At 46.6% G+C, this 16,916-nt stretch overlaps 1 protein-coding gene across 2 annotated transcripts in view; it reads right to left on the bottom strand.

The window, feature by feature from the left end:
• The window catches only part of CRYL1 (crystallin lambda 1), a 38,184-nt gene extending 23,367 nt beyond the window's left edge, over nucleotides 1-14,817 (bottom strand). The window contains exons 1-3 of one of the 2 annotated variants that reach the window (XM_032972538.2): nucleotides 14,555-14,662; nucleotides 10,675-10,806; nucleotides 3,772-3,879 (exon numbers count right to left, since the gene is read on the bottom strand). In XM_032972538.2, the coding sequence (XP_032828429.2) occupies nucleotides 3,772-3,879; nucleotides 10,675-10,730 (164 nt within the window). In that variant the 5' untranslated portion in view covers nucleotides 10,731-10,806; nucleotides 14,555-14,662. Of the gene's footprint in view, nucleotides 1-3,771; nucleotides 3,880-10,674; nucleotides 10,807-14,554 lie in introns of both variants that reach the window. The other variant, XM_076074685.1, reaches the window with a different exon arrangement.
• Between the last annotated feature and the right edge of the window lie 2,099 nt (nucleotides 14,818-16,916).

Genomic DNA, 16,916 nt, shown 5'->3' with positions numbered 1-16,916 from the left:
ACTCACAGAGGCTGTGACGTCCTACATCAGCTTCTGTGAGGACTGCTGTATCCCAACACGTACCAGGGTGAACTTTAACAACAATAAGCCCTGGTTCTCAGCAAAGCTCAGAAGGTTGAGGTTGGAGAAGGAGGAAGCGTTTAGGAGTGGAGATAGAGACAGATTCAAGGAGTCGAAGAACAGGTTTAGCAAAGCGGTGAGAGAGGCTAAACGACTGTACTCAGAGAGACTAAAACACCAGTTCTCTACAAACGACGCTGCTTCTGTCTGGAGAGGGCTCAGGCAGATCACCAACTACAAACCCATAGCCCCCCACACCACTAACGACTCCCGCCTAGCCAACGACCTGAACGAGTTCTACTGTAGATTTGAAAGACAATTGGACTGTCCTGAACCACCCCTTCCAACCCAAGAGGCCCCATCCCCCACCAATACTACAGAGACGACTATCTCCTTTCAGGAGGGAGAAGTTAATAGACTTTTCAAGAGGCAGAATCCACACAAAGCAGCCGGGCCGGACTCTGTCTCTCCAGCCACCCTCAGGCACTGCGCTGACCAGCTGTCTCCGGTGTTCACCAACATCTTTAACACCTCCCTGGAGACATGCCATGTACCAGCCTGTCTCAAGTCCTCCACCATCATCCCTGTGCCCAAAAAGCTAAGGCCAACAGGACTAAATGATTACAGACCGGTCGCCCTTACATCTGTGGTAATGAAGTCTTTTGAGCGCCTGGTCCTGGCACACCTCAAAGCCATCACAGACCCTCTCCTGGACTCCCTTCAGTTTGCCTACAGAGCCAACAGGTCTGTGGACGATGCAGTTAACATGGCCCTCCACTTCACCCTACAGCATCTGGACGCCCCAGCATCCTACGCCAGGATCCTGTTTGTGGACTTCAGCTCTGCCTTCAACACCATCATCCCTGCCCTGCTTCAGGACAAGCTCTTCCAGCTGAACGTGCCATACACCACCTGTAAATGGATCACAGACTTCCTGTCTGACAGGAAGCAGTGCGTTAAGCTGGGAACACAAGTCTCTGGCTCCAGGTCCATCAGCACCGGAACTCCTCAGGGCTGCGTCCTTTCCCCTCTGCTCTTCTCCCTGTATACCAACAGCTGCACCTCCAATCATCTATCCGTCAAACTATTGAAGTTTGCGGATGACACCACCCTCATTGGGCTGATCTCTGGTGGGGATGAGTCTGACTATAGGTGGGAAGCTGACAATCTGGTGACCTGGTGTAGCCAGAACAACTTAGAGCTAAATGCTCTAAAGACAGTTGAGATGGTTGTGGACTTCAGGAAGAATACAGCACCACTCACCCCCATCACCCTGTTAGACTCCCCAGTAAAAATTGTAGAGTCCTTCCGCTTCCTGGGCACTATTCTCTCCCGGGACCTCAAGTGGGAATTGAACATCAGCTCCCTCACCAAGAAAGCACAACAGAGGATGTACTTTCTACGGCAGCTGAAGAAATTCAACCTGCCAAAGACAATGATGGTGCAATTCTATACAGCGATCATTGAATCCATCCTCACCTCCTCCATAACCGTCTGGTACGCTGCTGCCACTGCCAAGGACAAGAGCAGACTGCAGCGTATCATCCACACTGCTGAGAAGGTAATTGCCTGCAATCTACCGACCCTCGAGGACCTGCACACGACAAGGTCTATGAGGCGAGCGAGGAAGATTATGGCCGATTTCTCCCACCCTGGACACTCTCTGTTTCAGCTACTCCCCTCCGGCAGAAGGCTTCGGTCCATCAGGACCAAAACCTCACGCCATAAAAACAGTTTCTTCCCATCTGCTGCTGGCCTGTTAAACAAGGCCAAGGGCTAACACTGTTTTTAACATTTGATCTACATAACGACACGTTGCTGATATTAACCATGTTTCCCTATTTGTATTTTTAAATTATATCTTAAAGCTATTTTATATTCGATATTTATTTAATTTTATATACTTCAGCCCCTTAGTGTTAGACTTTTAACCCTTATTATAGTAAGACTTGTTTAAAACTTATTTAAGATTTTAGATTCCTATATGTTGAATGTATGCACCATCCTGCCAAAGTAAATTCCGTGTCGGTGTGAACTTACATGGCGAATAAAACCCTTTCTGATTCTGATTCTGATTATAATGTGGTACGTGCACCGTTACAACGTGGTACGCGCGCCATTACAACGTGGTACGCGCGCCGTTATAACGTGGTAAGCGCACCGTTATAACGTGGTAAGAGCACCGTTATAACGTGGTACGCAAAGTGTTATAATGTGGTACGCACACCGTTATAACGTGGTACGCGCGTTATAACATGTACTTGCGCCGTTATAATGTGGTACGCACAACGTTATAACGTGGTACGCGCGCCGTTATAACGTGGTACGCGCGCCGTTATAACGTGGTACGCGCGCCGTTATAACGTGGTACACGCACCGTTATAACGTGGTACGCGCACCGTTATAACGTGGTACGCGCACCGTTATAATGTGGTACGCAAAGCGTTATAACGTGGTACGCGCACCGTTATAACGTGGTACACGCACCGTTATAACGTGGTACGCGCACCGTTATAACGTGGTACGCGCACCGTTATAACGTGGTACGCACACCGTTATAACGTGGTACGCAAAGCGTTATAACGTGGTACGCGCACCGTTATAACATGTGAGAAGTCTGTCCAGCATGCAAGCAGAGGCCAAAATACCCTCCAGAGGGCAGCTCCCGCAAGCTATCGGTGTCTCCAAACTTGTCTTTATTTTTACAGAGAGAAAATGCGGGATTTAAAAAATATATATTTTTATTTAAGAGCTATATAGCTCTTTCTCAGAAGCGACCTGGCCACCAGTGATAGCTCATCAGTGGCTTGTCATGTGGAACGTATAGCAGCCAATTACTGTAAATGCATGATGTTTATTCTAAATATGGAGGGAAAAACCAGAGGACCCGGAGAAAAGTCCACGCAACCACGGGGAGAGCGTGCAAACTCTAAATACACAGGTGTCAGGGTCTCCTGTATACCAGGCGAGGTAGTTAACATCTCGCCACTGCAGAATTGTTATTTTAAAACAACAAATTCTTATCAACAGAATCAGCGGCATCTTCACCAGACTATTAACGTCGTCATATGGAGATGTAAGCTACTGTGGGTCCCGCCCCTGCTCCCCAACTCGTGTTTCGTTTTGTCCTTTGTTTTAAGTTATTTATCTGTGTGTGCCCATTATGTTTACACACATTTATTATTTGCCTTGCTTATTTAAAACACAAGTGGCAAAATATGCAGACAATGCACCCCCTTAATAAATCAGTCCCTCCACATTTACCATCAAAAATAGCCTGAGACTGCTGATCAGACACAAAGTAAAAACTCCAGTTTGCTTTAAAAGGAGTCGAATACTTTGAGAGGGGTCTCCCAAGCAACGTGTAGTCACCAGTGCTTGTCAATGCCTGTGGTAGTGTTCCCCTAGCCCTCAAGACTACTGTTGTCACTCACATTCTTCAATGCTATAGCCCAACAATCTTCTACAATTCCATCCTCTCTCAAACCCCCCCCCATCCTTGGCAAAGTCCTAGAATGGGTCATCTTCCGAAGGCATTCCTTAACCCAGTGCATTCTGATTTATTCTAAAGGTAACTCTACATTCTTAAGCCTTCGTCAATGACTTTCCCCTCCGATCATGGATCACTCCCGCTCCTCGTTCTGCTTGACATTTGTGCTGCTCTTGTGACCGCGATGGCCCCTCGTGTCTACGGGGAAAGTATCTCGGTACCGGATGTCCTGCAGGGCCTTCTCCGCGACGCCGGGCAGCGAGTCGTAGAGGCGCACGGGGAAGCCCGCGGCAGCAAACAGCATGGCCCAACTCCGGCCAATGAGCCCGCTGTAAGACACGCAGCACCGACACGCAGCAGGCAGACATTAGTTCATCATTCATCACGTGCAGTCGGCGAAGGAACGTGTGGCTGATTGCGACAGCATACGCATAGACTGCTCTTGGTGCTGTACACCGGCGTCCCGAGTGATCCGTTTGATCCACGGACCACGGGTGGTGGGGGGGTGTGGGAGCGGCGCCGTCTCTCTCCGGGGGGGTCGCAGTTCTCACTTTGGACGTCAACCGCTCACCTGAAGTGCGCAACTTGCTGGAGTTTGCGCATCAAGACGGGCAACGTGTCCACAGAGTGACAGCCGCCCCCCCTCCAACTAAGCTCTCAAGCTCCGTTAAAATCAGAATCAGAATATGTATTTATACTGGAGGAATCCAATGAGTCTTCTTTGGTTCTTTCGGTAAAGTCACGTAGAATGAGAATAAAATAATAAAATTAAAACAATAATATTCTCACGACGTTTCGGCCACAACACAAGTGGCCTTCTTCAGGTGAAAGGAACAAACCTGTCGTGACGACAGGTTTGTTCCTTTCACCTGAATGCTTACATTGTAGCTCTGTCGTCCCGACAGGTCTGTTCCTTTCACCTGAAGAAGGCCACTTGTGTTGTGGCCGAAACGTCATGATAATTTTATTGTTTTAATTTTATTATTTTATTCTCATTCTACGTGGTGACTTTACCGAAAGAACCAAAGAAGATGAATCCTTGCAGTCACGAAAGCTTTAAATCGGAATCCAATGAGCTACAAAGCTCTTTTTCACAGATGTCCAGTTGGGGCGGGTCAGAACGTTACAACAACAAACAGTACAAAAACACGATAGGAAAGGTAAACAAATCACTTAAAAAGCATATGCGAATTAAACTAAACTCTTTTTTATCCTACCCGGTAAAGCCCACTGGGCACCCTGGGCACAAATGAGAGCTCAATGAAGTGGCTCATCACGGGGAAATTCAAAGCAGCAAAATTATCTCAATAATGTAAACGCATGTTTCTAAATGTGGTGGGAAAAACCCAACAAGAGGTCTTGAGAGTGGTAATGACAAATGTCAACCCCATGGAAGGCCACTGTGAAAGGTATAAGTAAAATTAATAAAAATACTTTTTTTATAAACACGCTTTTATGAAATGTACTAGTTATGGAAGAACTCCACCACGACTCCAGGAAGTGGCCCCGAAGCTTGCCACAACGTAAGGGGACCGTGGGCAATTACAGCCAACGTCAGTTTACCGTGGACAATTAGACCCAAGCTGAAACATAACATATAAAAAATAATGTTTAAAAATATATATATTTTTTATGATAGAATATAGTTATTGACATCAGTGTGACATAAGTATACCAAGTTTGCAGCCGATACCACATTGGGAAGTGGGTTAACATTGAGTTACAACATTTGAGGATACAACAACAACAAGAATGACAACAACAGCGACAACAACAGAGTGAGTTAAATGAAAGCGTGTAAAAAGTGGTTATTTCACATGCAATAAATGCCTAATTGGTGAATTTAAAGTGGAAAATTAAAAGGCCCTCTCTAAACAGAAATTTACAAACACCAAGCTTTCACATAGCATGATTTACCATTCACAACTTGCAGTGCCCGCAACACAAATTAAAGTTTTAAAAAGTAAACAGGGAAATCACTATAGTTAAACAACAGCCTTTGATAATCTTGATTTGAAGCTTTCGTGACTGCAGGAATCCATACTCTTTGGTTCTTTTGGTCAAGTCACGTAGGTAGAAATAAAATAAGCCTTTGATAATATTAAAGAGCAAATACAGCTCTTTAATTTGATAGTAACTGCCCCAGTGTGCCCGTTTACACCGTGGACCTGCAACCCAGAGGTCACCGGTGAAAACTCCTGAAGCGGCAGCGAAACAAGAGGGCAAGTCTCATTCCTCCGCCTCCCTCCACTGAGCGGTATGAATTGGTAACGCCAATTCGTCGATCGGTAGGTCCCGTGTGATGGGGCAGTGTGTGGGTACTCCCACCTCTTTTAAGGCGTCATTGCAAGCGTGGAAGAGTAGGCCAAAAGCCTCCGAGAGGAGACCACTAGAGGAGCTCCCTCCAGTGGAGGCCCTTGAGCCAGCAGTGGCGGACTGGGCAATGTAAGAGCTACTACGTGTTCACGGTCATCTTTGAAAAAAACACGCACACATTAGCAAAAAATACCAACACTTCAAGATAAAATAAGTTACCTTGGCCCCTATCTGTCAATTCATCGTGTTTACAAACTCAATGGTCAATGTTAAATCTCCCTTCGAGTAATAAGTTACACAATAACAGCCCAGTAGCTTAATGAATACAAATTAACACGGTAATATCAAAGCCCCTGTGTGGTGGGCTAAAGTGCCCAGGAGACTGTGATGCTTCTGTCACTACACACTTTGAATGTGCGTTTAAGCGACTTTGGTCACAGACGTGGGATGGGGGGAGTTACTTTGTGTCAGCACACTGGGTCCTGGGTTCATATCCCATACCTGTCAACCCCTTATCAGTGCCCTACCTTATTACAGACCAACTCAGACCTTATTGGTCACCAGGAGTCTCTTATAAATCTCAACGTTCATCTTACAAAGCCCGTATTGTGCATTTGACGATCTCAGCCGAGTCACCATTGCCTATAAGAGTATGATGTACTTTAGAAGTTTAATTTAACACCACATGGTTTAAATTGCCGAGGGTGGCATTCTTGACTGAGCATGAAGGGGTATCGCATCGTGCTCCAGGTAACGCGAGGCCTTATTGAAGGTGTCAGCTTCTCGGCTCTCTCCCTGGTGCAATGTGAAACTCTGCCGACGAGCATGAACGAGGGCGTTCCACCACTTCATGAAATAACAGAGAACACAATTAGGAAATCACTCGTGTTAAAATTAAAGTACATGTTTAACAAGCGTCATTTCTCTATACGCACAGGCGTGAATACACTATTCCTTCAATGCACTTATGAGGCAATGCTAATGCAATGTAATGCTGGTACTAATAATAGTTTACTCTTAATATTTCACCAACCACAAGTGTCTTCATCAGTCAAGAGTTTAACCCAAAAGCACTGTAATTTCCATACACATCCAACAATGCAAGTTCATTCATATTTTATACAAATGAGTTGCTGGATGAGGGTTTCCCCCGTGCCGTGTGGGTAATCATGACCATACTTCACCACGCTGGACAGTGTGGGTTGGTGAGGTCAAACAGCACAAACGTGAGAGCAAAGAAGTCCAATGGAGCAGTGGATTTATCTACGCTCCCTTCTGTTGCCGAGCACGTAGCCTCAAAGCACTTTGACAAGCTGTCTGTGGATGGCGATCACCCATCCAAGCACTATCCAGGCTCAACCTTACTCAGCTCATGAGATCTGACAAAATCAGGCTCATGCCGAGTGATTGAGTGAGAGACAAACGCTAGTACAAGACCACATAGCCGTGTAACAAGGGGCGATGTCTGACCTATGTGCTAAATGCCCATCCATTTTGCACATAGGTCAACAGTTAGCGCTACGCTGCGCTACAAACCCGCCAAACCCGAGTTAGATTCCCGCTCACGGCCAACAGCGGTGATGAGTATCTAAACTGGTCCTGGGCCTCCCTTAGGGTGACTCGGCCTCAAATGAGTACCTGGTGCCGTGTGTAAACTTCGCCACTGGGGAGACAAAGGCGGCCGGGCGTGGTGCTGGCCACCCACCCCCTCGTGTGCTGTGCCGGCCTTCATTGGTGCTCGCTAGCAGCACTTGCCCCAACAGTCTGTTACAGGCTATACGGAGGATCTTTGATGTCTGACCTATGTGCTAAATGACCATGCACCGACATCTGGCGAGTCACAAACAGCGACAGATACATGTCACGTGCGGCATCAGTGGCAGATAATTTCAGAATAGAAAATAGGAGTGTACGGTGTGTGACACCGACTGTTTATAGACTTCCTTAGTCCAACACTGCAGTGTATTGAGCAAGGGGCACCCAGTGGCTTTTTAAAGGCTGCATTGTGCCCCTTAAATAATGCGTATTTTACCGAAATCGAAAAAAAAATTCTTGTTATTTTAATTGCCGACCCCTGACTGTGAGAGTCCAGTTCACCATGGGAGTCCAGTTCACCATGGGAGTCCAGTTTACCATGGGAGTCCAGTTCAACATGGGGGTCCAGTTCAACATGGGGGTCCAGTTCAACATGGGGGTCCAGTTTACCATGGGGGTCCAGTTTACCATGGGGGTCCAGTTCACCATGGAAGTCCAGTTCACCATGGGGGTCCAGTTCACCATGGGAGTCCACTTCACCGTGGGAGTCCAGTTCACCATGGGGGTCCAGTTCACCATGGGAGTCCACTTCACCATGGAAGTCCAGTTCACCATGGGGGTCCAGTTCACCATGGGAGTCCACTTCACCATGGGAGTCCACTTCACCATGGGAGTCCAGTTCACCATGGGGGTCCAGTTCACCGTGGGAGTCCAGTTCACCGTGGGAGTCCAGTTCACCGTGGAAGTCCAGTTCACCGTGGGAGTCCAGTTCACCATAGAGAGAGTCCAGTTTACCGTGGGAGTCCAGTTCACCATGGGAGTCCAGTTTACCATGGAAGTCCAGTTCACCGTGGGAGTCCAGTTCACCATAGAGAGAGTCCAGTTTACCGTGGGAGTCCAGTTCACCATGGGAGTCCAGTTTACCATGGGAGTCCACTTCACCATGGGAGTCCAGTTTACCAGGAAGTCCAGTTCACCATGGAAGTCCAGTTTACCATGGGAGTCCAGTTTACCATGGGGGTCCAGTTCACCATGGGGGTCCAGTTCACCATGGGGGTCCAGTTCACCATGGGGGTCCAGTTTACTATTGGCAGTGGTCGGCTACCTGCGGCTCATTAAGGACTGCTGCTTCATGACGTTCTTTATTAAGGACCAATGTCTCGTATTCACACTTCGTTAAAATAAAGTTGTTGGCCAAATTTGAAAAAACAATGGCTGGTTTTGTTATTTTATTTGTGGACTCGTGGTCTCCGTGATGTACGTGGGGAGCGGTGGCGCAGTGGTTAGCGCTACGCTGCGAACCCGTTGACCCGAGTTCGAGTCCCACTCACGGCCACCAACACGGTTGGCGATTATCTGAACCGGTCCTGGGCCTCCCCTGGGTCTACTGAGCTTCAAATGAGTACCTGGTGCGGTGTGCGGTAAACATCACCACCAGGGAGACAAAGGCGGTCGGGCGTGGTGCTGGTCACCCACCCCCTCGTGTGCCGTGCCGGCCTTAATAGGTGCTCGCTAATAGCACTTGCCCCAACAGTCTGTTTCGGCTACACGGGGGATCTTTGTCTGGTCTTTGTACATCGCCAGTGACAGAGTCGGCCTGAATGTCACCCAGGTCTCGTTACAATTCGTAAGCTAAGCCGGCCACGAGCCTGGTTAGTGCTCGGATGGGCGCGCACTGTGCACCACAAACAGGTTGCAACCATTGGTGGCCTGCAACCCGCTCCCACACCTTCACCGACCTGCACTGACCAGAGTGGTGAAGTATGGTCAAATATTCCTCATGGCCCGCAAGGGCTTGGGGAGGCCCTCTCCCTGTAGGGGATTTCTCATAGTTAATCTGGCTACACAAGAGGTAGCGCATCAGATAGTAATTGTCATTGTGTACATGATATAGTATCTTATTCCACTGCTGGATGGACAACAGTTTGTAGTTTCGAACCGACCTATGCATGACACTGACCAGCCTCCTACTTACTAAAGGCAATGCTAGACAGTAACTTTACTGTGGTAATATTTACTGTTTTTTTGTTTAGTTTTACCGTCAAATACTGGAGTATATTCGGCCCTGTATACAGTGCAGTACATTGCATTGCACTGCAGTACCTACATTACATTATGTTCATATCGATACAATGTGAAGTATAACACTTTATAAGAATGTGGCACACTTAAATCCTAATAGACAGACAGTACTATACACTATAACAGAGTTCCTTTATTCAAGATCTGCACTCCAGTAACCGCATGGCACCCAAAGTATACCGCTCGTCGATATTGAACTTGGAAAACAAATTTTCCCCCTCGCACTACATTAATTTTGTTTGATATTTGCACGACAGTACTTTGTTTAGAGTTCACGAACGGCGCGGTCAACACAGCTGGTTATTGACTCAACCTGGCGATTGCCTGCGTAGCATTGTTCACCGGGAATTACCACAACACACCGCGTCACTAATTGTTGTAATTGCGTGAACATTCTCAGGTGATGATGGTTTTGAGAGTTCGGCAAAGTTGGCAATCGGCACGTGGCGGTACAGTGCAGCAGCACGTGCGTTTGTAGTGCAGCAGCACGTGCGTTTACAGTGCAGCAGCACGTGCGTTTACAGTGCAGCAGCACGTGGCGACCGACGGCCCCAGCACTCACGTCGCAAGCTCAGCAGGGCCGAGCCTGGATCGTGCTCGTGGGTGGGTAGGCGGTCGGCCACCGTGCAGCAGTAACCAGGTGCTTGCAGGCTGCGTGGTTTGCGCGCAGCAATGCAACACCATCAATTGTTGTACACAACTGTTCGCCTTACGACGTTCCCCGCCTTCGCCGACCCGCATTGACCAGCGCGGTGAAGTATGGTCAAAGGATGCCGCCCACGGGCGTGGTGAGGCCCCCGTGCATCAACCCGCGAGTTGACCAAAAACGAGAGTTGTCCACGTGCACGTGCCTGTGTGTATGCACGTGTGGACCACGCGGCATGTCTGGGTGCAGTCCATGTGTAGTGAAGTTATTCTTCGTCGCTAATGGGAGCACGGGAGTTGTGTGGTAGGAATCAAACACGTCTTACCTCCCTATAATGGCGACTGTTGTGGTCGTGGTGGAGTCTTTCCCCTGCTCAGCCATGCTGGTGCCCTTCCTTCTACGCGAAGCGGCTGTTTAAAGACGGCGCAGGGTGTCAGAGTCGGCTGCTTACTGCGGGCTGAGGCACCGGACCGCAACAGCCCCCGACACACACACAGAGTCGATGTTGTCGACAGCTCCGAGACTCGCCACAACAACAACACCACCAACACCACTACCACCACGACGACAGCCCCCGACGTGTCGCTCTTTGGCCACTTGCGGCGCTGTGCCGGCGTCTCGAGGCCGAGCGCGGGGAGACTTCAGGTCCCCCCCCCAAGTAGTGCAGGGGGTGCCCCCCCAAGTAGCGCAGGGCCCCCCCCCCAAGTAGTGCAGGGGGTGCCCCCCCAAGTAGCGCAGGGCCCCCCCCCCCAAGTAGGGCAGGGGGTGCCCCCCCAAGTAGCGCGGGGGGCGCCCCCAAGTAGCGCAGGGGGTGCCCCCCCAAGTAGTGCAGGGGGTGCCCCCACAAGTAGCGCGGCCCCCCCCCCAAGTAGCGCGGGGGGCGCCCCCAACTCGTGCCGAGGTAACTCTGTGTGGTCCGCAATGCAGCGAACGCAACGAGCCGATGAGTCATATCGCGATGAGTAATATCGCGATGAGTAATATCGCGTCTCGCTCCATCGTTGTTCGACGTTTAGCCCATCTCACGGCATGTGTCAGTCTGTGCGTGACATTACTACTAACTCGTGGTGTTCTAACGTTGAGAGGGGGAGGAGGAGGAATGTTATTTACTGCGGAAAGCCCCCGAAATGGGCTGGCACCGGCGGGTTCGCCACACACCGCCACTTACCAGACCCCCTGGCACCTACTCCGGTCAACTTTCATAACAGCAATACAGGGAGGGCACTGTTTGAAATAACTTTGGTTGGGTCGGTATGATGATGATGATGTTATTTTATTATTTTATTCGGTGGCTATGCTTTTAGTTAGCCCGCTTATTTTTCTGTTTCCTGAAGCTAAATCACGAGATGTGAATTGTTGGCACAATCCCCGGATGTGAAACAAGCGGCACAGAAGTGCAATGCCATCGTTTTCTTGGCGTTAATGCCTCGTTTCGCTATGAAATTCACCTATCAGCAAATCTGCAGTCAAGCGGTGAGGTTGATTGATGATTCGGCACTCAGCGAATCACCCCAGCCTCCTGATCAACCTTCCATTGCTAACACCATGAACTTCACTCAAGTCCTCCTTCACCAGTGTCGACTCCTAACGTCTTCTTCTTTGCCGAATTCACGAAACCTATTACAGCACTGTTGCTCCTATTTATCCCACTGCGGTACTCTGACATCTTCTCTGTTGCTGTTTGTCGCTGGTCGCTTGGCGTTTTGGCCTTTTGGCGCATTGCCCAGAGACCGTCACTAAAACGAAGAGCAATCCGCCTGTTACTGCCGTGAGCAGGTGAAACCTGGTGTTGGCTCATACGCGATATCAATCAGAAACACGGATCATGGGAAGGATTTCCCTTGCACCTCCTAGTATCCGTCACGATTTACAGGCAATGTGAAATTTTCAATGCTTCCTGGAGATCACTTTCCGATTTGTTTGGCTAATAAATACGAGCCATAGGAGTGTTTTGTGGAACAATGTGGGGCTCTGTATAATAGGAAGATCGGATATGGTTGCGGATAAGACAATTAAGTTTCACTGTGCAGTACTATTGATTTTAAATACATTCTGAGGCAGACTTATATACTCTTTGGTTCTATTCGGTAAAGTCACGTAGGTAAAAAATAAAACAACAAAAAATCACGACGTTTCGGCCACAACACAAGCGACCTTTAAGCTGTGTGCGAGCAAACAAGGTGCCTTGACAAAGGAATTAGCATAAAAATTAGCATTTGATTGGCCGACTTTAGAAAAGAGGTGGTGTACGTGCCGGTGGACTTGCCGTTTTGCGCGGGGGGGGGTGGGGAGTTTACCTATTGATGGTGTGAAAAGGGAATTTATAAGAGCTGCGAAAGTTTCGGGTACCACTACTTGAAAAATATACTGTACCATTGAAATTAGTTTAATGTTTAGTTCGATTTAGAACATCTTTCCAATGCTGTAGTTCTTCACCAGAGTCTCAACTAGCTCCACATAGTTTTCGACCATGTGATTGCCCAGGAAGGCACGACGTTTGTAAGGGTCCACCATGCAGAAGTAGCAGTTGCTTGAGTGGTCAGTGGGTTCCCGCCAAATTATTGGGATAGCGAACTTCATGGCTCTCTTTTCCCCTCTGTACCATCCTACAAAAATACATTTATTTCACCCACGACTAATGTGAAAGAGATTCTCACAACAGTTTTCATATATGATATCTTTTTTCAATAATATTGAAAATTGTAAAACATTTTAAAATTCAAAACTTTTCCAATTGTACAAATTTTAACAAATTTCATCACATAAAATTCCAAGCAATAATTGCCCATTTTACCTTCCAGAGTTTTTTTTGCATTGCTCGCAGGTGAAATGAGGTGCCTAGGGTTTGTCTTGATCCCCGACAGGCATGCCGAAATATGCCTTGTAGGCCTCACACATCTTAACAGATGCTTCCACAGAGTAATTTGTCGCTCTTGTCTTGATAAATTGGCCGCAGACTTAGCAAAATGCGTCTGCCGGATGCTTGCAGCCTCTTGATGCCATATCATAAAAATGCAGAATTGTATCCACTTAGGCAGCTGGAACTAAACTGAACTGGTGGGCTTAAGGCCCCTGTATTTATACTACTATTTATATTACTGGAAAGTTCGAGAATGTTTTAGAAGTTCCTCCAAGTTTACTCAGCACTGAATCTATCTGAAATGTTCTGGAAAATAGGTAAATTTCTAGATATCAATGTCCTGGTCACGAAAGCAAAGTTTGTGGGGAATAATAGCCATTTTCTGTACTTTTGAGGCATAAGCAATTAGGAAATAACACTTACTACCCCGGAACCAAAAAAAATGTTACACTGTTATATGCAGTAAAAAAATGTAAGATTAAAATATACGGTCAAAACATTTTCCAAACTAACAGTTTTACATCGAGTTTACATGCATGGATTCATTTAATGTAATTACTTTTTAATGGTATTGCATCACGTAAACATGTTTTCCATTAAATGACAGGACACAGCAGTGCGTGTTAGAAGATGTCAGGTGCAGGACACAATCCGAGCTGCTGACAGCACGTAATAATGGGACTTCTGGCTTCGAAGATCATTCTTGTTAGGACTGATATGTTGATGCTCATTGCTTGTTTTTTTTTAAATGTACGTGACATGTGATGGAAGCAAATTAGTGGATGCAGATCAAGTGATGGGAATACGCATAGTCATACAAGAAATAAACGTATACAGTTACTCTTCTTCAAGAGATGCAACATATATACATGGATTTGCATTATATTTGTACAATTATCAGGAATCAATGAATTAGTACTATAGAGGCTACATTAACTCGACATAGCCACAAGTTAAGAATAATGTATACCATATTGTGCTGTACAATTAAAACAAACTGTACATTTGAATTGCTTTAACCAAAACGTAAAAATCATGGTGGCGTGAAAATTTAGAACGTCTGTATATTGTTCATAATCTTGTACTCAAATACTTTACATCATTACACACAACATACACCTAACAATGTATACCATACATTGTTTCCTTTCTACGTGACTTTACCGAAAGAACCAAGAATATGCACCTAACAGCTTATAAGCGGGTATAAATGCAACAACACAATGTACGTATGTTTATAACAGTTGCAATTCCACTGGAATGTTACACATGATGTATAATGCACATGCATACCAATACAATTATTATATACATCGCACCTAAATCAGTGACTGTTTGGCCTTACCTGCAGGTCAATCGTGGGGTACCTTGACTTCTGTTGTCAATGCCTGGCTTGTGTGTTACGTGTCCAGTGAAAACACGTCGTGGAGAATACGTTGCATGGCATTTAATAACGTGGTACATTGAATGTGTAAATGTTTAAAAGGACTGGAGTAAATATTACACTGTCCCGAGTTACAAACACCTTAATGTGTTACGCATGCTTTTATCCCCTCCAACATATTCAGCCCTAGATAACAAAGATAAACACCATGACTATCAGAGCGCCACGGTGGCGAGATGTTAACTACCTCGCCTGGTATACAGGGTTGTCGTGGGTTCGATCCCGACCCTGATGCCTGCCGTATATTTGGAGTTTGCATGTTCTCCCAGTGGTCACACGGATTTTTCTCTGGATCCTCCAGGTTTTCGCTCCACATTTAGAAACATGCGTTTTAGAGTATTTGGCTGCTAGAAATTTCCACGTGATAAGCCACTTTATTAGGCCATCATTGTGGCCAGGTCGCTTCTGGAAAAGTGCTTTATAGCTCAATGGGCTTTACCTAGTAAAACAAATAAAATACCTTAGTTTAAATCGCTTAGAATAACATGGTCTTTCTAGATACAAGTACTCTGTATGAAGGTTGTATGATGATGCAATAGAATAAAATCAGCTCGCAAGTGGCTGAACCTGAAACAGAAGTCCGCTGGTGATCATTCCCATGCCAGATGTCGTGGAACTGGTGAACCGTCATCAACTTAGGCTGACCACAAACAGATTTCACTTTTATTTCAAGCAACCACACATATCATGGGGAATTTGAGCTGAGACTGCGTGAAGTAACAAAGCACCAACCTGAGCACAACTTAGGGAAGGGGATATGCTCTCGCTCAGGAACGTTGAGTGAGCGCTACGGCTGATAGTGATGATGATGAATAAATATCCAGTACAAGTGCATATTCGGTAGAGTCCAGAATTTAGAAGGTGATTCTATGGATCCTATTATCAGCGGGGTCATATGCGGTTTTACTCCCATCCGCAGAGTACACATTTGTAAATAACCCTGCAGATAATAGGAATAAATATGGCTCCCGGATAATTCTAGGGATTTTCACGTGGGTATTAAGGCTGCGGAGAGGAGAGGTTCTCCTGTAATGTGCTAATACTACCGAGACGACATCTCACTGACAAATGCTGTCTACACGAGTGCGGCACGCGGTTGAGTGTTGTCTATAAACGTGAATCGTTAACCAGATGCTGCATGAGCAGCTATGCAGCAAGAGACCATGTACACACTGCCTCACCTCCCGCATCTGCGACAAAGGTGTCCTAGTGGAACATTAGCAGTCAGGGGTGGTGATGTGCAACCAGCGAGTAAGAATGTTAACACTGCCACACTGGTGAAAACATTATAAAAAAAAACAGCAACCCAGTGTTGTTGTAAGCTCAACTGATTTTTGTGACCCCATTGCTGGCAGACAAAAATACAAATCCTGGTTTTGTGAGTGTCAGGAGTGGGGGTAGGCGAACGTAAACTTGAACGGAACATGTGCTCAGTATTGCATCATGCAAAACAAAACGGATTGACCAATAGGTCTCTGTGCAAGAAAACCATGTGTTAACCCGTATACGTAAATATATATATTTTTAAATAATATTCATCCTATATTTGATATCTCATTGTAAACATCCTTTACGTGGTGCTTAACCTAGCAGTTCTTCGTCTTGGAGCCCTCCCTTGATGTGGCGGAGTTCCTGGTAGACCTGAGCACTGGACTGGGGCACCCACACCAGTCAAGTACTCAGTAAGAGGCCAAACGAAACGTGCTCCTCCTGACCAACCCACGTGATCCAGCGTGATGGAGTATGGTAAAGCCACCCCCATGCACCTAAACCACAACGCCCCAAATCACCAGCAGCTCTGCATCGAGCAGCCAGGGTATCAGTTGGGAAGGTGAAGGAGCAGGGAGGTCTTCATCCGGCAGTGGATTGACCAAGGCCGATGATGATGGTGATAATGAACGTAGGAATTCACCTAGTATTGTATTTTTACTTGTTGCAAACATTCTCTTGGCAGGTTTTATCACACGTCAGTCTTTACAGTTTCATGTTTCACTTTCTGCAATCTCTGCAGAAATAAACAAGATTATCTGGGAATATGTTGGCAAAACAATATCATAAACATGTGTTATGAGGTCTGTACACTACAGTATATATACACAAACCCATTTTCAAACATTTTGTTCCAAGAAACACTATACATTTACACAATACTGTACTTCGTATAAAATCATATTATACGCTATTGGACAGGATATGAAAATGTGTGTGTTTTTATTTAATGCTTTTCAACTCAAATTAAAGCGCTAATGGATTAGCTCTGTGT

The sequence above is a fragment of the Petromyzon marinus genome, chromosome 49, assembly GCF_048934315.1.
Source record: "Petromyzon marinus isolate PM22_M1 ecotype Great Lakes invasive population chromosome 49, UKy_Petmar_22M1.pri1.0, whole genome shotgun sequence".
NCBI classification, from domain to species: domain Eukaryota; kingdom Metazoa; phylum Chordata; class Hyperoartia; order Petromyzontiformes; family Petromyzontidae; genus Petromyzon; species Petromyzon marinus.
The sequence above is the reverse complement of the archived record's forward strand: the minus strand, read 5'-3'. Positions and strand labels throughout refer to the sequence as shown.